The sequence below is a fragment of the Dipodomys merriami genome, unplaced genomic scaffold (genome assembly GCF_024711535.1).
Source record: "Dipodomys merriami isolate MVZ:Mamm:240054 unplaced genomic scaffold, mDipMer1.0.p SCAF_6, whole genome shotgun sequence".
NCBI lineage: Eukaryota > Metazoa > Chordata > Mammalia > Rodentia > Heteromyidae > Dipodomys > Dipodomys merriami.
The window spans coordinates 41,714,044-41,737,781 of NW_027206179.1; the positions used below are offsets into that span (position 1 = coordinate 41,714,044).

General features: G+C 33.8%; 1 protein-coding gene across 2 annotated transcripts in view; it reads left to right on the forward strand.

Moving 5' to 3' along the window:
• The window catches only part of Dach1 (dachshund family transcription factor 1), a 383,776-nt gene that overhangs the window by 250,633 nt on the left and 109,405 nt on the right, over positions 1 to 23,738 (forward strand). Inside the window, exons 4-7 of one of the 2 annotated variants that reach the window (XM_070002867.1) lie at positions 9,711 to 9,866; positions 10,306 to 10,478; positions 16,584 to 16,719; positions 19,008 to 19,142. In XM_070002867.1, the coding sequence (XP_069858968.1) occupies positions 9,711 to 9,866; positions 10,306 to 10,478; positions 16,584 to 16,719; positions 19,008 to 19,142 (600 nt within the window). The remainder of the gene's footprint in view (positions 1 to 9,710; positions 9,867 to 10,305; positions 10,479 to 16,583; positions 16,720 to 19,007; positions 19,143 to 23,738) is intronic. The other variant, XM_070002868.1, reaches the window with a different exon arrangement.

The window sequence follows — 23,738 nt, forward strand, 5'->3', positions numbered from 1 at the left end:
TATTTGCAGAACAAATCATGTGCTGCTCAGCCTGTTGGTTGGGATGTTATAGAATTTGCTGTATCTGGTTCTTTCTTTAAAATGATTATGTGTTGATATTCAGATAATTGTTACATGACTTATGTTTTTATTTTCTACTTAATGTGAAGTTAATGTCATACGAATTGTCTGGTTTTTCCCACCTTTTTCTCCAAGATTTTCAATATGTAGTCATAAGCTAATTGAGGGATGAACAACACATGTCATTCTAGTCTCATAAAAAGTGTAAATAAGTGGATTGTGGGCCAGGTACATGCTTTAACTGGAAGTGAGACCCAATCTCCAAAATAGTCAGTGCAATTAGAAAGATCTAGTGTCATGTCTCTGTAGTAGAGCACCTACTTAGCTAGAGCAAGGCCTGGGTTAACACATTATTAAATGGTAACACAAAATTAAATGGTAAAGTTTACTATACAGTTACAGGTTAAATTGAGATTATCAAGTAATCTCAACATTTCGGTTTGCTTCATTTAAATGACACAGCATCAGTTTATGAAGGTCCTAACATTTCCCAATGAAATAGTGAATGGATGCATGTGTTAGAGCCAGTAGAATGAGAAAGAAAATAGTTTAGTATTGATAGAAATATCAAAATTATATAATACAAATGTTGTAACAAGGGGGAACAACAAATTATTTTTATCAAGGTGAGAATTTTTTAAGTTAAAGATAAGTATTTATTGCTTAATAATTGAGGATCCTAGAATGTAAGTTATTTGTCTTGTTATATGATCCAGAAAGCCATGTCTCCGTATGTAGTCAAGCTGGCCTAGAACCATTGATCTTCTAGCTTCAGACTCCTGTGTGCTAGGATTAGATGTATATGCCACCATATCTAGTATGAATTTAACTTTTGAATGTTAATATTAGGGAAGATGATTGGAATAAAAGGAAACAAATGAGGATGGCAGACTGAGCCAAATATTCCTGCTAGAGGATTTTTTCCTTGGTACTTTTAATTATTTTTAATAAAATTGAAACATATTTGACAATAGAGTGTGATACTGATTCAATCTAACTCGCATTTTTATAGTCATCTCCAAAAGAATATGTAACTATTTGATTTGGGGATCAAAAGTGCTACTTATAGTTAATACCCAAATTGGAGTATAATGGTAAAAGTAAAACCATCCATGATATTGCTCATATACGCAAATGCCTTATTCTCCATGACCAGAAACAAAACGTTGTAAGTCATTTTGACCTTGGAAACTTCCTCCGCTGTCAGCCTAGGAGAAGCTGGTGAAAAGTGCTTGAATAGAATGTCTTCACTATGTATAATACAATCTCTGAGAAGAATGATTTGCTTTCATATAAACAGCAACTTTCAACAAGTCTGCCATCTGCGTGTAATCTACACTTTAATATAATATTATTTTGGTGGTCTTTCAGATGTGTTGAGTTCTTTTCTATTCTTCCTATTTAAAACCTCGTTTCTTCTTAATATTCTTAAGGGGAAGCCTTTTGTTACTGAATATCCTAAGTAAGTATTATATTGCAAGTTTGACTACTGACACCTTTCAAATTGTGCTTACATGTGTATATTTGCCTTTTGTCTCTGTTTAGGCTACTTTTAATAGTTGTTAGTATTGTTAAATCTTCAAATCCAATTATAAAATTATACATTGATTCCTGAAGGATTGAGGTTTGAAGACATGGCCTGCATTCATGGTGATTATTTCATAAGAATATTTTGCTTAAATGGATCAAAGACCTCAGAGTCAAAGCAGACACTCTGAAAACATTACAGATAGGAGAAACCCTAGGTCTCCTTTCACAGGCCGAAATTTTCTTAATAGAGACCCAGAAACACAATAAATCAAAGAAAGGTTGGACAAATGGGACTTCATGAATCAGCAGAGCTCCTGCATGGCAAAGGACATAGCTAGCAAGATCAATAGAAAGCCCATGGATTGGGAGAAGATCTTCACTAGCCATACAACGGACAAGGGTCTCATGTTTAAAATATAGTTGGAACTCAAAAAATTAAATCCCCCAACAACAAATCCTTAAGGGAACAACTACCCCATAAATAAGTGGGCTAAAGACTTAAAGAGAAACTTCTCTGAAGAGGAAATAAAAATGGCCAATAGACACATGACGAAATGCTCAACCTCTCTAGTCATAAAAGAAATGCAAATCACAACAACATTGAGATACCACTTCAACCTAGTTAGAATGGCTATAATCAAGAACTCTAACAACAACAGATGCTGGAGGGGGTGTGGCCAGAAGGGAACCCTACAGCATTGTTGGTGGGAGTGTAAACTTGTTCAACCACTTTGGAAAGCAGTATGGAGGTTCTTCAAAAAACTCCATATAGAGCTCCCCTATGACCCAGTAATCCCACTTTTCCGCATTTACCCAAATGCTCACAAACAAGAACATATTAAAGCAACCAGTATAACCATGTTTATTGCGGCATTGTTTACCATAGCTAAGATATGGAACCAACCCAGATGCCCCTTAGTAGATGAATGGATCAAGAAAATGTGGTACACACACACACACACACACACACACACACACACACACACACATAATGGAATTCTATGCCTTCATCAGAAAGAATGACATTGCCCCATTTGTTAGGAAATGGAAAGACTTGGAAACAATTATATTAACTTCACTTAATATAATAAGCTAGTCCCAAAGAAACATAGGTCTCATGGTTTCCCTTATTTGCAATAACTAGTATATGTCTGGGACAAGCAGAAAAGATCAAAAGCTATGCACATATGACCAGAGAAGATGATTTTAAGTGAAATGAACCCCATGATAGGAACACATATGGTTGTTTTTCACTGTATTTGATGTCAGTCTGATTTGGGGAGGGGAAGGGAAAAAACAAAATATTCAAATAGGTATAAAGTTGACCCATTGTAACAATGAGATGTACAATACACTATGTTGAAAATGAACTTTGCAATTTAGGTGTGGGGGGCAAGGGGTGGTGGGAGTGTAGTTGTGGAGGTGGGAGGGAGGGATGGTAGGGGAAAAGCAAAGGAGGAGGCAACAATGCTTGATAGGAAATGTACTCATTACCTTGCTCATGTGACTGTAACTCCTCTGTACAGTATTTTTACAATAAAAAAAAACTTTCTAAAAACAGAATAGTTTGGCTTAGAAGAAGTAGAGAGATAGGAATGCACAAAAGTATTTAATGTATCATATTACTTGTTATTAAGGGCTTATTCTTGCTCAACATCTCCAAAATGTTTTAAACTCTTTAACCTAACCACTTGTTCTATGAATTGTAGTTGAGATATATTTAATAGAAGAAATACTTTTATTATTTTCCTACCCTTTCAACGCATCATGATTTTTTTGCTTCCTGCAAATAAATAATTTTGAAATTTCCGAAGTTCACATCTGAGCATCTACTTTGCTATTAAATTCAAGTTCTACTTTTCTAACTGCTAGTTGCCAGTCTCTACCTAACTCCTATTCAAGTACTTTAAATTGAACTGATTATTAATTAATTATAAAACCTGATGTCTTCATAAGGGTGACTAAAAGCTTGAATTGTGAATTGGTAGTTCTAGAAATAAAATCTTAGGCTAATTGAATATCTATCTGTCTGTCTGTCTATCTATCTATCTATCTGTCTGTCTGTCTATCTATCTATCTATCTATCTATCTATTTACCTATATAGATAGATAGATATTCACTTTTATAATACTAATGTGAATCTACCTTAGGGTTTTTTTTTAGTCGGTCATGGGGCTTGAACTCTGGTCCTTGGTGCCATCCCTGAGCTCTTCAGCTCAAAGCTAGCTCGCTACCACTTGAGCCACAGCACCACTTCCAGCCTTTTTTTCTGCTTATGCAGTGCTGAGGACTCCACCCCAGGGCCTCATGCAATCTAGGCAAGTACTCTAGCACTGCGCCCCCTTCTCAGCCCTACCTTAGGGTTTTTAAAGATACATTGAGATGATATATAAAAGAGGGAACCATTGAAAGTACCTTACACACATTGTCATTATCATCATCATCAACATCGTTGTGTTGCTAATGTCATCAGTCAAGATCTCCTGTCCAAGTCACATTTCACTCATTTCAGCTCCACTTGTTCCTAATTGATTATCAAGTGCTGTAAAGTTTATTTCCAAATGTCAAGTATACATTGTCAGCTTTCTATCTTTAATTCCAGTTAAATTACAGAGGCTATATCACTTAATTTTAAGCATACAATGATGCTTACATGTGCTCATAGACATGCAAACACATATATGCATACATGCAAAAGTACACAGAAGTAAATATATTCATGTGTATATATATATATATATATGCACATATATGCATATATATGTATACGTATGTATAGATAGATTCTATTTTGCAACTCTCTGTTAAATTATTGAGAGTTAGCATTACCTTTTTGATTGCTGGTGAAAATAATAGGAAACAAGATGTAGTTCTGACTTTGTGGAACTTAAATTTAGTAAAGATATTTAATGTTTGCTTTACAGTGATGATGTTCCCTCAAACTGATTGCAAAATCTGAGAGAAACTGAATTATATAGATGAACTTAAAAGTTGCATAGACAAAATCAATAGGATATGAAAAGCAAATAGATATTGGTGGTACACAGTAAGAAAGTAAGCAATAAGGATGATGTCTATGTTTCTGACTTATACACTGTTTGAATGATATTGTTCAATTAGGTTGTATCAGATCTTCACAGAAGATAGCAGTGATAACTTTATGCCATCCCATCTGTGTGGGATTATTTTTGCTCTTGGAAGTTTCTTTTAATCACTCTTTCATCTCAAGTGGAAAAAGATTTTTCAATTTCAAATATAAAAAATTGAAAATTAATACCATTCTATATACCAATAAAAACTAAATCTGATTTTATATTGCTTAGGTCAACACATATGAGAATGTTATTACCAGATCCATTCACTTTGATCCTCTTACAGTATAGGAATTTTAACTTGAAACTTTCCTTCATATGATTTCAAATCTATAGGGAAATTACAAAATCATTACAGAGAAAGGTTTCTTCTTAATTTATTTGCATATTGAAAAATAATCAGATGAAAAGCAAATGAGCAATGGAGGAGGGAAAAATTCATTGATAGGGTGATGAGAAAGACTAAAGTATATGATGTAGAATCAGGATAGATACATTATGTCAAATGAATTTAGTTTGAAGAACTGTATGATTGATTATATTTTAGATTGGAAAGATTGCTTATGTACGTAGGGTGATCATTTCTTTTTTTTTAATTTTATTTTATTTTATTTGTGAACATACTGTACAGAGGGGTTACAATTACATGGGCTAGGGTGATCATTTCTATACTCTCTATGGTCTATAATAATATAAACTATGGAAGTTAACCAGTATGTTCTCAGCATCATTTCCACTGAGCAAGACCATTAAAATCTCACTTTCAATCAGTTTTTAATGAATATCGTGAAGACACTCAAAAATACTTATCAATACAAAGTTTTCTGGTTACTATATCTTCCCTAGACTAAGTCCTAAGAAGCAATTATCTATTAATTCTTAGCTTGAATGTGTTTTGTTTTATTTTAGGCATCTATTTTATCTGGTTAACACTTAGAGCATGGTGCTAATGAGTCCAAAGACAACAACAGCATCAAAACATAATTTTTTTTCTGATGTAATTATCTCTTTCTTCTGCACTTAGACTGCTTGACTTTCTATCTTTATAGTAATGGTTCCACTTCCTTAAGAGGCATCAAAACTTTCTGGAATTTTGTATGAAGTTAGGAAAAATAACTGAAGTATTTCATTCTATCTAAAGTAATCCACACTAGTAATTTTTATGAATTCAGGAGCAAAACTATTTAAAATTGAAACTAATGTCTATTTTAAATTCCCTAATACTGTTCTTGTTTTCTACAGTTCTCCAATGGATCTCAAGATAAAAGACTATATATATTTAGTAATAAGCTGCTAATCATTAAGTCTTTTCTAAATATGTTCTGTCTGGTGCCCACTCTGATTGCTTCCTAATCATTTTACTTGAACATCACTAAGCTAAGAACATTTGAGTAAAATTTAAAAATAAGCAATTGTACTTCCCATTACTTTGTGTGTCACTGGTGCACCGTGTTCATGTACTGCTGTTCTCAACAACTTTATATATAGACTTTATATATAGAGTATATAGACCAATAGAAATATCTCAACTAGCTAAAGATATTAGAGATTAGGGGAGTTAAAAGATTATGGGAGACAAACCCATATTGTCTTCAAAATCATCATGGTATGTGTGTAAATTAAATTTTTAGTTGGGAAATGACCAACTCTGTGAGCATTGGTTTACAATGCCAATCAAAGGGCACTTGTAGTTTGTTCTTTACTAGATTGTTAATTAGTTATTCAATGAAAAGATTGTAATTTACTTAGGAAGATTGCGGTGGTAGAACTTGCTCTTAGCAATAGGTTTAAAACTTAAAACCCCTCCCCATAAAAGGAGCACAAATTATTCCAGTTTAGATTATGCCCCTGATTAGAATTACCTACATATATCACACTGGATCTTAAAAATAGATTATATCTTCAGCTTTCATTTATCAATTAAAATTAAATGAAGTGAATCTTAAGGTTAAGGATGATTTTTTTCCATACTGTTCATGAAACAATTTGATGAAGCCAAACCAAAACTTAAAATGTTTCAGCATTTATAGATGCCAAAACAGCTCACCTAGACTGACATAGTTAACAAAAACAAGCAAACTAAATGAATAAATGCAGACTGTATTACAGAAGTCATGGGCCATTTCTAATATTGGTATGAAACATTGACATCCTGATGATATTTAAAATCTCATATTTATCGAAATTAATTACCTGAAAGATATCATTTATTTTTGCCTGCTTTTCCTGTGACTAGGGTTACCTTTTACATAGAAGTCTTATTTCCACTGTTAAGATGGAGTTGACATCCTTCTAAGTGGTCTCCAATGGTATGGAGTAAGTGCCCACTCTCACCATCATTTTCATTGTAAACGAATCTTGACAACGTTGAGTTGCTGTCACAAGCTATCAGTGTCACTCCGTCAGCAGTAGTGTGACCATCAGTCCCTTTGAGATTTTCATCCTGTATCAGGTCAGGCTGTGGGAAAATCTGAACAACTCATTGCATATCACTGAGATGTAAAGGATAATATTTAAATATATTTTCTATTTTTAGCAGTGTTTTTTAACTTGATTATTAAGTAGTTGTAGAAAGAGGTTACAAATCTACAAGTCAGGATATGAGTACAAGGCTTCTTAGTCAATGTCAACCTTTCCATCATTTGCATTTTTTATATTTCAATTAAGATACTTTTCATTGTTATGCATCACTTATACAAGGGATTTGTCATTACCCATACATGTCCATACATTATGCATACATTGTACCCCAGGGACCTCACCCGCTCTCTCACTCACATCCTCTATCCATCTCCTATATATGTATGTAGAAATATGTATGTGCTTCTGAGTAGACACTAATATACACTGGCTTCTATGGTGATATATGAGGTCTTAAAACAAGACAATTGAAATCATACATTTAATCATTGTGGGAATGTCTTGTTCTGAAGTAGCCTATTTTTGATTCTCATTCATTTATGCTAATAGAGAAGAAAGATAAATAATGCAAAAATCACTTAACAGGTGACTTGGTTATATATTGAGTACTTTTCATCAGATTTAGTTTCTTAATTGTTTGCTCTGTTTATTGCCCAAATGAGCTAATTTCATAAGTATTTAACTAACACATGATGATTGGTGGAAATGGCCAGGAACATTCTAAATGGTAAGAAATCTAACACTAGAAACCTGATATGGCTATTTACACAAAGAAAAAGACACAGGCTCTGTGATGCAGAAGAAAGAAGAAAATAAATTTTCCATTTTCACAAAGTTTTCATCAGAATTGTGTCTTCTATTCCTATCTTAAATTTTACTAATTTTATGGAATAAATATGTAATTATAAAATTTGCACATAGCGAGATTGCAAAGTTAATGTGAAGCCCTCCCCCCACCCTATTTGGATAGTGGTACTGAAGTTTGAACTCAAGACTTTCAACTTGCTATACACGTGCTTTATGTCTTGAACCATGCCTCCAACCATTTTTGCTCTGGTTATATTTGAGATGGGGTCATAAGATAATCTGGCCTGGGCTTTGTTCCTCTTATTTAGGCTCCTTGCCATAGTTAAGATGGAAGATGCACACCACCATGCCCACATTCTCATGAGAAGTCTTCCATACACTTTTTTTTTCTTTTTGTCTAAGTTCACAGTCACCCTGTCTGTCTCACATGTAGCTGGCATGACTGTCTTGTAATGCCTCCTTTAGTTTCTGGTTGATACGGAGTCTCATGGACTGCCCTTGAACTGCAGTTCTGGATTGGAGTCTCCACAGAAGATGGGATTACAGCTTTGAGCTACCAGCACCCAGCTACCATAAAAATAAGCAAAGTGACTCATGATATTCTCTTGATATTACATACATTTGAAATAAATTGCTTATTTAACCAGTATGAATGTCACCCAAAAGCATGACAGAACTGGGCATAATAGTCCCTATATTCCAGTACTTGGAAAGCTGACCAAAGTTGTGAAGTTCTCAGGCTTGTTTGGGCTGAAAGTAAGTTTAAGGCCAGCCTGAGATACATAGCGAGATGCTGTCAGCAGTAAGGATGGGGATATACCTCTGGTAGAGCAAATACTTAGCAGGCAAAAAGCTCTCAAGTGAATCCCTGGCAATAGGAATGCCCAATACACAAAGTTACAAGTAGGGAAATAAGGTGTATAATTTGCAGAATGTAAAAGTGAGCCTTTCTATCACAGTGGTAGGAACCAGCCAGAGAAGTTTCTTTTATGTGAGTCATTTCTGTATGCAGCTGTAAAAATATATTTTTTAACCAAAAGCTGTCATGGTTTCTTGTAAAATAATAAAGATAATAAAGATATCCATTTTAATTGATTCTTTTCATTGTTTAATAAAATTGCTTTGTTTGATTGCTGAAGAATTTGAATTGAATTTCCATTATCCACTTCTGAACAATTTACTCTAAGATCCAGACAGTATTGAGCTAATGAGTTTGAATTTATATTGAACCTTAACTGTCTCCATCAAGTGACTGGAGAAGAATCATGGCAGTAGCTAAGTATTCTTCATTAAAAACCATGTTGTAGAGATTTTACAATGAGGATTTTAGTAGAGCTAAAGAATTAGATTGGAATTTTACCATCTTTGCTGTTTCTAAGTCTATTATATGGGAAAAAATATATGGAGAGAGGTGAAGGGAGGGTGTAAAGTCAAGGGAAAGGAGGGAGACACATTTAGAGAGAGAGGCTCAAAGTAGAGCGCTCACATAGCACATTCAAAGCCCTGTGTTCAGTCGAGAGTGCAATACATGCGCACACACCAACAGAGTAAGCATGTGTGTATACCAGAGAGAGTGTACTAGAATATTCTTTGAAAAATTCAGAATCCTCCTCTAAATACTATGAAAACAAAAATAATACAGTGTAGGGGACATTTTCTTACTTCCAGTTACTTCCCTGTAAATCCAATTTTGCCAATCGCCAACTGCGGTACACTTTTCAAACCCCCATCTCAAAAAGTACTTCTTAGAAGATTCAGAGTAATACTGTATCCAAGTAATTTATATTCGTTCCCCACAGGCAACCATGATGGTTCTTGGGATAAGGAAACCCTGCAATCTCCCCCATCCCAGGGACCGCAGGCCTCTGTCTCCCACCCCCGCACACCTGGAGTGCGTAGCCTACCAGTTAGCCAGCCTCTCAGCCACCTTCAGCACAGACACCTTCTGCCCAATGGTACGACGGCGTTTCTTAGCACTAAAAATGGTAGACTTCAAAAATGTGTTTTTTCCCTTTAATGATCAAATAATAAATAACATAATCACAGGATCTGATACATGTAGACAATCAAGTTTGGAGAAAAAAATGCGGTATGTTAAGCAAGCAAGATTTTAGATGGATTGGAGGGACAAGAGGGCACACCCTGGGCTGTTGGTATTAAGAATAGGAAAGTGCACTAGGACAGCACTATGACAGCACTAGGAGCTGTAAGCCTAGTTTTTCTGAGTGGTGAGTGGGTGTTAGTTTACACAGAGAGGAAAAATACCTGTCTTAGTTTTGACATTTCAGATTTTAATGCCTTCTTTTGGTGACAACTTTAATAAGTGAGATATGCTATATTTCATACTTTTACTTGGGATTATAGCACTGATGTTATTTGTGCATCTTTTTATAGGACTGGAACTTCCTTTTATGATGATGCCCCACCCTCTAATCCCTGTCAGCCTACCTCCAGCCTCAGTCACCATGGCAATGAGCCAGATGAACCACCTCAGCACCATTGCTAACATGGCTGCAGCAGCACAAGTGCAGAGCCCTCCATCCAGAGTTGAAACATCTGTAATTAAGGTATTTGTTTTCTATAACATTCTTCTAAAATGTTCATCTTTAGCTATCATTTCTTATTCCAGTTGTCTTAGACCATCAGTAAATTTTAACTTAAAATTCTTACTCATAGTAAATAGATTATGAGTAAAATCACATGAACTAAGCCATCCCATGGAAGAATATTTAAGCGGGATAAGATTAGTTTAAGTTCTCTCATAGAGAGAACATAGGATATTAAAGGATATAGTTTAATGTATACTTGTTCTTGTAATCATATATGTGTAGGTGTGGTGCAGGAGGTCCTTTGTGTAGTGTTATAAATTTAAGGTGTGACAAATCTAGCAACCCTAAGGGTTTAAGTCTACCAATTATTTGCAAGTTACCTTGAACATGTAGCTCAATTGTTCTTATTCTATTCCACCTCTAAAAATGAATACTACAGTATTCACTCCTACAGTGGCTGTGTAAACTAAATGAAGTAATAAAAGTGAATATTGCAAAATTTAAAAAGTCACTAATTTTATATAAATTCACATTTTTGTCCATATACACATAGGTAATGTATGTATATGATGTATAGTATATATTATACCTTTCTATATAATTATTGTTTTTAGTTTGAGTATTGACATTAAATATAGAAGAGAATTGAACAAGAAAAAGAAGGTATGACTACACAGTCACCACTAAGGATAGATCAATATATTTAATCACATACCCCACATTTTAATCGTGAGGTTACAACATTTCTAAAATATGGACTCAACCTTCATCTTTGTAGACTGCTAAAGAATTGATTCTTTTAAAGCCAATAGAGGTTCAAATAAAGTAGAATCAAGTGAATAAGACTCAACACATTTCTTTACAACATAAACTGAGTCTCAGGACATCTCAGTCATAGAAACTTTCTAGCAACTCAATGGGTAAGGAATGGAAGTATCACTGCACTGCAAGTCTTAATGAAGTGCAGAATCTGGATCACTGTTGTCAGTGGTGGCTGGCAACGAACAAAACACCCAAGCACATGTGATACCCTCCTGGTAGAAGCACACAACTTCATCTGTGGTATAGGATCACTTCCAAATAAACTCGAATCAGGGTTCCAGATCTTATTATTGAAGAAGTTGAAGAGCAGAGAAACATGACCCATGAAAACTTAGACCCATGCCTTCATTGTTACTTTAGCCTCTAAGAATATGCAGCCTGCCTTACTACTTGAAAAGCAGACTGTGAATATTTGTCATACACAGAGTAATGCCAATGAATGACAAGACTGACCAGATGAAAACTCACCTTTACTTACCTTCCTCTCCTTCCTTTTTTCCTCTACCCTTTCCTCTTGGTTGTGGAAAGGAAGCAGTCTTGCACACCACCTCCATCATTCAAATATGGATTTTGAACTCAAGCTATCTTTATTGTGCTTCTGGCCAGGACTCTACCACTTGAGCTGGCCCTCTTTCACTTTATTTTTCATGTAAGTTCTCATACTTCATGCCTGGGCTAGCCTGGGACCAAGTTCCTTCAGCATAGTTACCAATACAGAGCTGAAACATCACATCCAATTTGTTTGTCTTACTAACTTTTTGCATTGGGCTGGCTTTGAACCAAGCTCTTCCTTGTCTCTGTCTTCCTAGAAGCTGGAATTACAGGTGTGATATACCACACCTGTGCTTTACCTTTTATTAAGATGTTTGTATTCCATGGGGCCTCATGACCCATGTGTGTAATCCCTGAACTCACAAGACAGAAGCAAAAATTGTACAAGCCTATCTAAACCTCAATTAACCCAAAATGAATTAAGCTAGGCTGGTTGCTGGTGACTGTAATCCTAGCTACTCAGGAGGCTGAGATTTGAGAATCCCAAGCAGGAAAATCTATGAGACTCTTATTTCCAATTAACCACCAGAAACTGGAAGTAGAGCTATGGCTCAAAGTGGTTGAGTACTAGTCTTGAGTAAAAAGCTTAAAGAGAGTGCTCAGATCCTAAGTTCAAGCCTCATGATGACCAATACCACCACCGCCACCACCACCAAAGCTAATTGTTATTAATTAGTGATGAATTATACCTCATGAGTCAAAATTACATCTTGTGGCTTAATGTAACTTTATATTGCTGATTAGAGTCCTGAAAAGTTACAAGGCTGCCTGAATTATCCCCTAGAAATACGGTTAAAAAGACAATGTAGAATAAAATACAGTTGTTTTAAGATTATCTTTGTGTGTTCTACTAGTTTCACTTTGAGTGAAATTGAGTATTTCTTGAAGTCCATTATCAAAATAAATTTTAAAAGTATTCATCGGAGACTCAGTTTAAGGACTGTTTGAGTAATAAGACTTTTATGAGGAAGGCTGCTGGGTCATGGGCCAGATATAAGTGTTCTCACATCATGCGTGACTCTTCGAGGAACCTTTTAGCATTTTCTTGAATCCAGCTTCCCAATTCCACAATGTATCCTCTTAGCACACTTTTCCCGAGCAAGGGATTTCAAATGTCACATTCATGTAGCATAAGTGACTGCACTCCTCCAACATTTACCTTCTTAGCTTTCCTGACAGGGCATAGACATAGAGAAATGTTCATTCAATAAATGAATTTCAGTCAATCCTGTCCTAAAGTATAGGAGTTTGGGAAGGTGTGTGTGTGTGTGTGTGTGTGTGTGTGTGTGTGTGTGTGTGTGTGTGTGTGTGTGTGTGTGTGTGTGTGTGTGTGTGTGTGTGTGTGTGTGTTGAGCCTAAGATGACCAGTTAAAACAGTCCCCTATCCTCTTGACTTAAGACCTTCCACATAATTGTGCAAATTAAGGCATCAAATCTTTGGGTTCACTTCAAAACATGTGAGAAACTTCCCAGACTATCAAGAGTATCCATATATGAAAGCTATCAAGAATCTGAAACATGTCACTTAAAAGCGTCAACGTGTATTATTCTGGCCTTACAATGGTGGAGGTGGTATGTGTACTTAGGCCAATCAATGGGGCTGGACACAGGGTCAGTGACCCCCAAACAGTTCTGAATTTCAATTGCTCATGCTCACAAATGCAGGGCATGATGTTGAACTAAAGGTTCATTAGTGTAGACTGTCTCATTCATGAACAAATCAAGGTAAACACAGTATCCCAGATGCACTATTATGCTTTTAGAGAGCATGATCAAGTTGACTCACACATGAGTTGTCTGCATCACTGAGAGAGACAAGGACCAAAATGTTCCTAGACTAGAAGAGGAAATTGTACAGAAGGAAAAGATGTTCCAGAAAATCGAGGGAAAACACTATGGCACAGGAATAAATTTAGCCTGAAATGAATGAAAAGAAAAAAAAATGTACTAGTCAATTTCATCAGTTTTGTAAATCAAGAAGTTGTATTGAGATTATCTATTTAATATTAGAAATACTTATTTCCCCTTTTCTGTCTTATGTCAAGTGAGAATAATCTCTAACTGAACTATAGTTATAAGTAAGAAGAACTACAAAGAGAGAAAAACAAATTAAAACTAAATAAAGTGTCGGTTTAGAAAAATGGGGTGTTTAAATTTACCCAAAAGGTATTTTTTGCATGATGAATAAGTTCACATGAATTAATTCAAATTGTAAGATATTTAATTAATCACATGCATAAAACAATATTTTACATTTTAGTATTTTAGAGTACACTGGTTTTGAGCTCCATCTTCGATTCAGAATGATCACAGAAGCCATGACTCTTGTGGGTACAGCTCTGCCATTAGTGTAATTCTCTTACCATTAGTTCACTAGTTTGACCTTTCTTCAGTGAAAAAGGACACCCTTTAAATTTTCATTTATTATTGTGGCGAATCTTATAAAGATGGAACATTGCAAAAGAGTGCGTTTTATTGATTGGTAGAGTTGATGTAGAACTATAAAGCAGGGTGTTGAAGTAGTAAATTAAATATTTTTCCTCTCTGGTCTTCTTAGGCCCACCTTGGAGGTCAAAGAGTATTACACAAATGAAATGATAAATCCAGTTTACATAGCTTCCCTATAGACATCCAATGACTTCTCTTTTATTGTGTCTGACTAAAACCTATTATCTATTTTGTTTCAATAATAATTATGGGATTCTCTGCTAATTCTTTACTGTCTCCATTATTCTCCATCTTATAGAATATTCTGGAAAGGCAAGCATATAAACATGATAAAAGAATTAAGCTGTTGAAATAAATTAATTTATTGTAAAACACAATGTATTCAAATCTTACTTGCTCAATGGATTTTACTTTAATGAAATTCTTCAAAGAACAATACATCATGTTCTAAAGATTGAAATTATACATTAAGTGAAATGACTGAATATGTTGTGCCTCAATTTATAGAAAGTTTCAATTGAATAATTAAGCTTTTAAATCATGAAATTTGCATAAATTATTTCAATAAATAAAAGCATTAAGCATTGTCTTTGTATTCTTTGTTGTTAAATATTAAAGTACATTAAAGAAAAAGTACGATAAATTAAGTACTACAATTATACTAATATTTAATTAGCCTGAGACTGCTTTTACAATGCAGTTTACATCAAAATAATAATATATTTTTACTTAGTTTATTATGTAATCTGTAGGATTTTGCATATATAAAAGAATAAAGCAATAATTCATGAATTAAGGCATCACCACATGAGACTTTGACAAATATTCTAAGCAATGAGACATTTTTCTACTAATATGAAAAATGCTAAAGCAATAGGTATTTAAGTTTTTATGAATTAAATATCTAAGGAAAACAGAACAGTCTCATATTTTCTATTAGAACTGCTAAGGAATCTATTAAGACAGAAAAATCAAATTTGATTTTAAAGAGATTTATTTCTAGCTTGTAATTTATCTCTTTCAGCCAAACATATGCTATTTACAAAGAAAGATGACTAATGTAATTAAGATGAATATTGGAGTATCTTGATAGACATTGATGTAAGTGGGTTTTTTTGAAGATAATATTAAATATTATTTACTTTGGAAGATTCTATCTTTATAACAATATGGCTATTGTCTGTTCCAAACACCATATTGTATAATTGTGTAAACTGTGTTAACTGCTAAAATGATCAACAATTAGCTTCCTTCTTTCATTTTTATCAGCTGTTTAAAGATTTTTGTTTGACATCTATACACCTGCACACAATGTACCTTGTTCCCTCTCACCCCCTCTCCTCTCTGACATTCCCATAGCTTCCCTCTCCCTCTCCTTCACCAGCTCCATCGTTCCATTTTCATGCAAGTACATCAAGTATTTGGATTATATTCATCCTCCTTCATCCTCTCCATTTGCCTTCCCTCTTTGCACTAGCGCCCACACCCTGTACTGGATCTGTATGCATTCCTGTTATTTTTAAAAATGTCTTTTATTGTGAAAATACTGTACAGAGGGGTTACAGTTACATGAGCAAAGTAATGAATACATTTCCAATCAAGCATTGTTTCCTCCTCCTTCGCTTTTCCCTTACCATGCCTTCCCTCCCACCTCCATAGCTACACTCCCCAACCCCTAAATTGTAAAGTTCGTTTTTCAACATAGTGTCTTGTACATCTCATTGTTACAATGGGTCAGCCTGTATCCCTATGCTAATTGTTCCAAGGGCCTATATCAAAATATTTCATACATTTATGTACAGTACTTAAATCAGATTGAGCTGCTTACTCATAGCCATTCTTTCCCTACTTTATTAAGAAATATATACAGATAGTTGGTGGACTGAAGAATTTGACATTGGATCAATATTAGGCTTTGCTCAAGATCAAAGATGTCTTCTAGTACAGTCAAATGCTATTTTCTTGTTTGCATTCCTGATTGTATTAAGACAAATGAGCATTTATGAATTCAAGATCCAGTGAATTCTTTACCCTTTTCTTCTCTCTCTCTCTCTCTTGCTCTCTCTCTCTCTCCCTCTCCCTCTCTCTCCCTCTCTCTCTCCCTCTCCCTCTCTCTCTCCCTCCCTCTCTCTCTCTCTCTCTTTCCCTCTCTCTCTCTTTCTCTCTCTCTCTCTCCTCTCTCTCTCTTTCTCTCTCTCTCTCTTTCCCTCTCTCTCTCTCTCTCCCTCTCTCCCTCTCTCTCCCTCTCTCCCTCTCTCCCTCTCTCTTTCTCCCTCTCTCTCCCCTCTTGTGGTCCTGTAGGAGCGTGTTCCTGACAGCCCCTCTCCTGCACCATCTCTGGAGGAGGGTCGAAGGCCTGGCAGTCACCCCTCATCACATCGCAGCAGCAGTGTGTCCAGCTCCCCAGCTAGGACCGAGAGTTCTTCTGACAGAATCCGTAGGTCTCATACTTTTACTTGTCACCATTTTAAGCTTTATTAGGTGCAGCTGGGTTTTCTAATCAAAATGCCCTCACTCCAAGTAGTTCTCAGATACATCATGCTGAGAAACTCAGTAGCAATAGCCAGCCATCTCTCAAAGCTATGTTTTCCCATTTAGAATATCATGAAGTATGATATGACATGAACAGGGTCTGAAATATACTCCCAATCTATGATGCTTCACATAAAGATTTGAACTATGGAGCAAGTAAAGTAAGGAAGCTGTTAGATTAGTTTTTGAAGTAAGTAACCAATTGCTAAAAGTCTGTCTCCAAGTATATTAGTGGTAAACCATTCAACTTCATTACTTCAGTCTCACCTCTGCCAATTTTGGAACTTACTAGTTAAAAAAAATCATTGATTTAATGAAGATATCCATAAAGAGGAATAAAGGAATCTAAATTCAAGACATTGAGTTAAAAGATATTTCTAAGCCATCAGATTTCTAGTGTATTAATATGGAAATTTTAAATCAGCTTAATTGTAGGATGTGATTCCTTAATAATTAGGAATGTATATTGTCATATATTTATGATTTTTTAAGTAGATCATATTGAATTTAATCCTGTTTTCCCAATATCCCTGTTTGCTCACATAACAAAAACAAATTAAAGGTAGAATGTCACTCACTTAACACACAACTGTGTTTGTACAATCATTAGAGAGTTTTTTTAAATAAAATAAGTATATTAAAGAGAATAGTTTAATGCAGAGAATAAATATGTAGAATGTTATTTGTAGAGTTTATTACTTTACAAAGTCCTATTTATACTCCAAATTTTATTCACCTTTGCAGAATTTATTGTACGTAGTTGGCTACTGAGAAGGAAAAGGCTCTCACTAGGTTGTAAAGGATTGTTTGCATAAGGCAAAAAAAAATATACTCTTCTAACTGTTGTAGTTAGTAAATCATATGGAATTGTGTGCAATAAGATATGAATAAAACAGCCAGTTATTCACAAATAAGCAATTATATATAATACTAAATACAAATGTTTACCTAGCCTTTCTAAACTTATTTTTTAGGTTCAACAAAGTTATAGTTACTGTTAAATAAAAATGAGTCACTTGATAACCATTCTCAAACCAATAATAACTCTGAAGATTGGTAAATCTCTACTTTAAAAGAGCTTTTATACATTCTTTTATACATTCATGTCACCTTGTTAATAATTGTGTTTTTTTTTAATTCTGAAAGGAAGCCAAAAGGAGTCCTTGTATGCTTGGACTATTATATTTGTCAGGTAGAAATGTATACATAGTAATTCAATATACATACATATATATTCACACATATACTTCCTCCTTTCAACATGTTATTTAAAACAATTTACATAGATTTTCAACCACATTGTGAATTATTCTTATTTGCTTCTGAGAATTAGGCAGTCAATAACTCTCTTTGAAAGTACCCCTAGCTTAGAGATAAGGATTTATTTTCGCATAATGTTCTTATGATATAGTTTAAAATTTTCTGTTTTCCTATGAAAGTAAGGTTTTGGACTGATTCACCATCAGTTTTTCAAATTCCAAGATTTTCATGGGTAATTTATCATGTGAATTTATGTTGAGTTAAATTATGGGAAAAATGATTGATCATCTTCATGTGACAGTGTTTTTTAGTAGTGACAGATTATTGCTAATTATACAAACAAGTGATTATTGTTTATATTTTATTCAGCCACTCAGCAAATATTAATTGACTAGTTTTATTTACAAATTTTACTTCAAGATCAAATGATAAAAAAACACTTTGATATCTGTTACACTTCGTGGGATCTATTCACTAAAATTCTATAGTAAAATAGATCCATAGTAAAATAGATAGTACTGAAGTTAAAATCCCACTGGCTCAATTCTAGAAAATAGACTTTTTTTTTCCTTTCAGTTCACAAGAATATAATTTATTACATTTTGAACTTACAGTGTGAAAGAGCACTCTCATGTTATGAGTGTAGTCAGAGAACTAAAAAATACTGCTTGCTGAGGAGAGAATTTGGTATACTAGACTAAAATACTAGAGATTTTATGGGTAGTGGTTGTGTTAGTAGTTACTTTATATTATGTAAAAACAAGCATTTTATACTTGTTTTAATTTTTTTCATTCCCATAGTTTTTTTAATAAGCTATGATTTTAAAATTAAGAATCCATGAATTTCTTAATAGTTTTGAGACCAAAAGGATTTACTTGAACATTTTATATTATGGTGGTGTTGTATTTGTTCTTTTATTTTATGCTTAACAGCTGTACACCAGAATGGATTGTCCATGAACCAGATGCTCATGGGTTTATCACCAAATGTCCTCCCAGGGCCAAAAGAAGGAGATCTGGCTGGTCATGACATGGGACATGATTCAAAACGGATGCATATTGAGAAAGGTAATTTATAAGCCTGTGGCCTTATTGCTCCTATTCTATATATAAAATAGATAGCAATCACCCGAGGTCTATTTCTACATTATGTAATTATGGCATAGAAATATTATTAAAAAGTAGGATATACATTAAGAAATTAAGTCTATTCAGCAAGAAGGTGTAAATGAAGAGCTATGGACTTTCTTTTATACAAAGGTAGGTAACAATTTCATTCCCACAATATTTATTTTCTCTTTGGCAATACTGTTTTTGTTTTGTTTTGTTTTGTTTCATTTCTTTTTGAACCCAGAACATTGCATTGTGGGCATTCTACCATTTAAAGTGTGCTTCCAGTTATATATTAGTCTGCTTACTTTTGAAATAGGGTCTTGCTTTGGCCTAACAAATTCTGGACTACACTACTCCCATTTACCCTTTCCATGGTAACTGGACTGAGAGTCATTGACCACTGTATCTAGCTTTTGCTGTTGGGCTGGAGTCTCCTGAACTTTTTGCCCTGGCTGGCCTAGAATTGTGATCTCTCCATTTGCATTCTCATGAATAATCACCATTTTTGCTACCCAGTATCTTCTTAAAGGGGGAGAATTATTTGTCTTTATTGTAATCCCTGAATCCCCAAAGTGATGCCTTTTGTCTTCATTATGTCTTCAGAGACTTTATTATTTTCTTAGTGTGATAGAACAACAACACACAAAGATTACTGGAAGTCATCTTTAGCTTGAAGTTACAGGGTCATTGGATCCATGAGGAAATAGTATAAGTTAATTTTAACAATCAATGTACTAGTAATTATTTCAAGAGCATACTTAATAAATAATAGAGCTTGGCTGTGTAAAGCTTCAAGTTTCCTACCTACATTTTGTTAGCATTGAACTAACTCATTTACAAACTTATATTCTAATATATACTTTATATCATAGTTTATGAATAATATTATACATTGAAATATTAATTAGTATGCTTATTAGAAACTTATGCTTTCAAATCAAAAGGTTTGAGGAAGTGGTGCTGTGGCTGAAGTGGTAGAGCGCTAGCCTAGAGCTGAAGAGCTGAGGGACAGTGCCCAGGCCCAGAGTTCAAGCCCCACAACCGACAAAACAGAACAAAAAAAAACTTCGCATGAAATCAAAAGATTTGAATTGTGAACATAAGTGCCCATTTTTTCATATTACATTGGTATATCCTTTTATGAATATGGATTGAGCACTTTCTCATCTTTTACAACATAAATATAATTGGGTCATATTTAACTAAGATTTAGAGTTATTAGAATATTCTTTATTGTTACTAAAATTGCCTAGTTGAGGATCTGGGTTCAATGCTCAGTACTGCAGGAAAAACTAAAAAGTAAGAATTATACCTTAGAAAAATACACTTGTAAGAGGGGCACAAATAGTCAACTGTCCAAAGGGTATTCAGAAGGACTGAATATTTAAATAATTAAAGAAATGTTTAAAGTGAGATTAAGCAGGAAATGCTATTTTCTTCCCAAAATACTGCTTTCAAAAAAGTAAAATTCTTACATAAATATTTTTAAATTAAAAGTGAAAATTGTTCTACTAGAATCCTTTAAGGGAAAGAATATTATATTTCTACAGATTAGATTATCTGCCCCTTGCAACATCAATGAATGACAATATTTCTAGTTTTGACACGTTAGAGTCTAAGCTTTAAAAAGTCTAAGAGTCAGGTGCCAGTGGCTAATACCTGTAATTCTAGCTTCTCAAGAGGCTGAGATCTTAGGTCTGCAGTTCAAAACCAGCCTGGGCAGGAAAGTCCTTGAGACTCTTATCTCCAATAAACCACTAGAAATTTCAGAAGTGGTGCTGTGGCTCAAGTGTTAGAACACGAGCCTTGAGCTGAAGAGCTGAAAGATAGCGTCCAGGCCCAGAGTTCAAGTGCAAGATTGAAAAAAAAAAGAATAATAAAACTGTGAGTTCAGACCATCAGCTGAATTACTAATAGAGCCAAAGAAATAGAAGATTGTTAAAACATGTGAAGACTACACTTTTAAAATAATTGATAGAAAGGCAAAAGATGGAATTATCTGATCTTTAGAAGATTCCTTTTAACAGAACATAGAGGAGAATTCTCTCATCATGACGAAAAGCTTACTTACATTACCAGTGATACATCTTATCACATCAAGGTTTTGTAAATGGTTTTCATGTCAGAACAAAACCCTTAACCATATCTTGATTGGATTATTAATATTTGTACTAGTATTTTATAAAAGAAAGGACATGGTTAACATTTGCCCTTGAAATATGAATCTACTCTTGATTTCAAATATGTATAATTATGGAAATTTTCATGGAATTTGATATTATTAGTGTTTTGTTTTATGTTGCTATTTCTATTGCATGAACTTGCTTTTATCAACTTTTCAACATACTGAATTACCAGTAAATATTCATGTGCCTTCTAGATTGATTGAATCTAGTAAATTAAAAGTTGTTTTCTTTCTTGACTACATTTATCATGTCCCTCATAATAGTCCTGTAACTTTCTTACTTCTCATATCTGTATTAAAGAAGCAACTTTATTTAGAGACATTTGTAGAGAAATTAATTATATAACTCATGTCATCTTAGGCTTGAAGTTCTTATATGTAATTTGCTGCCTACCAACTAAATCACTCAAAAGGCAATAATTCTTAAGAAAACAGTGATACTAAAATAGATATCAAAGGCTATTTGTATGCCAAGAATCACTCACTAAAATATCAATCAGTAACTTTTAAACATTTTATGTTTTTTTTAAAGTATGAAATAGCTATTAACTGTATTCTATTAGTTTCTTTCTTTTCTTTTTTCTAAAGAACTCTCCATCGAGGTGGGAGGGAAAGGATGGTAGGGGAAAAAGAAGGAGGCAACAATGCTTGCTAAGAAATGTACTCATTACCTTGCTCATGTAACTGTAACCCCTCTGTACAGTATTTTCACAGTGAAAAAACTTATTAAAAATAAGAACTCTCCATCAGCTGAAAGCAGGAGTTTTCCAGCCTTAGAGTTTAGAAATATTAACTACTAAGTGAATTCTCTTTGATTTTTAAAATACAGAGAAGTGCAGTGGGGCTTTGAGCCTAGGGGAGTTTAAAGTACATTCAACATATAAACATGAAAATTAGTCAGCTTATTAAGAAGTAATAGATACATGATACTGTTGCAGATGTCCAAGTGTAAACAGAAATGCTTTTCATATTGTAAATTTTGATTAAAATTAAGAGTTTGTTCAAGATGTTTGCTGAGAAAAACTCTGTTATAACATATAGCAGAGACTGAGAATGAATACGTCTTTTAATTTTCCAAGCATTCTGAGTACTCTAGAATTTTCTGGATTTTTAAGAACACTAAGTTATCTGCTCACTCTTTCTCAATGTAATTGAATAAGCAGTAGTTATTTCCATTTGAGTGATGTAAATAGACTTCATTTCTGTTTACTTTGCACACATGGTCCACACGTGCTCTCTCACGATCCATTTGTTTTCAATTTTCCATAATTGCTTAGTTTCAACACTTCTGAGAATATTCTTTTTAACTTGACTGTAAATTAATATGCACAGTTTTGCAAGTATTGAATATATCTACTTTTTAAACTACCCATGTATGCTAGATATGTCTATAATAGTAACTTTTGCCAATATATACTATTAAAATATTTATTTTTGTTAACTATTGGATACCTAATTTACATTAGTATATTTCAGTCTTGGGTTAAATATTCCAATGTGATATAACTAATTAGTAAAAGTCCATGGAAAATAAGATAGGTGAAATACAAAAACAACTGCAGTGCAAAAGTTCTGTATATCCTTGTTTGGTTGTACTCAGTTCTATGCTAGAATTTTTACATATTTTTCTTACCTGTATCATAACTTCCTCTATATTTTCCATTTTTATGATAAATAAAAATTTGTTTAATAGGATATCTCCTGCTAGCATCAGTATTTTAGAATCAATTTGATATAAAGCAAGAAAGCAGTGAGTATACTGATAGAAAGCATTTCTTTTGTGACATTCTGATTGCTGGCTGTTTCTCAACACTTCCCTTGTTTCAATCTTTGTCTAAAGATGTTCATTTTGGTAAAGTGGAGGAGGATAAAGCACTAAATACACTAATGTAGAGAACAAACTGACTATATTTTAATTTCTTCTCTCGTGAATAATTTAGTCTCTGGATTTAGTTTCCCATTTATTTTAAAAATAACTATCTCAAGTTTGTGGAGACATTTTGAAATATTCCTTTTTGTACATTTCACACTGTTTAGCTTTACTAAACTTAAATTTGAGTCTTAAAACTTCTAAATTGACATATTAGTTACATACAAATAGACTTTCTTGTTTGTTTCTCACATGACTATTTCATATAAATATATAATATATAGTATTTAATATATTTCACATATATATGTGTGTGTGTATACATACATACATATATATATATATATATATATATATATATATATATATATATATATATATATATATATGAGTGCCATTTATCTTTCAAAGTCCCAGCTTTGGTTTTAACATACATTGTAGGCCCATGTTTATTGTTAGTTTTAGAATTCACTAGCTTGCAACTACTTTACTATTA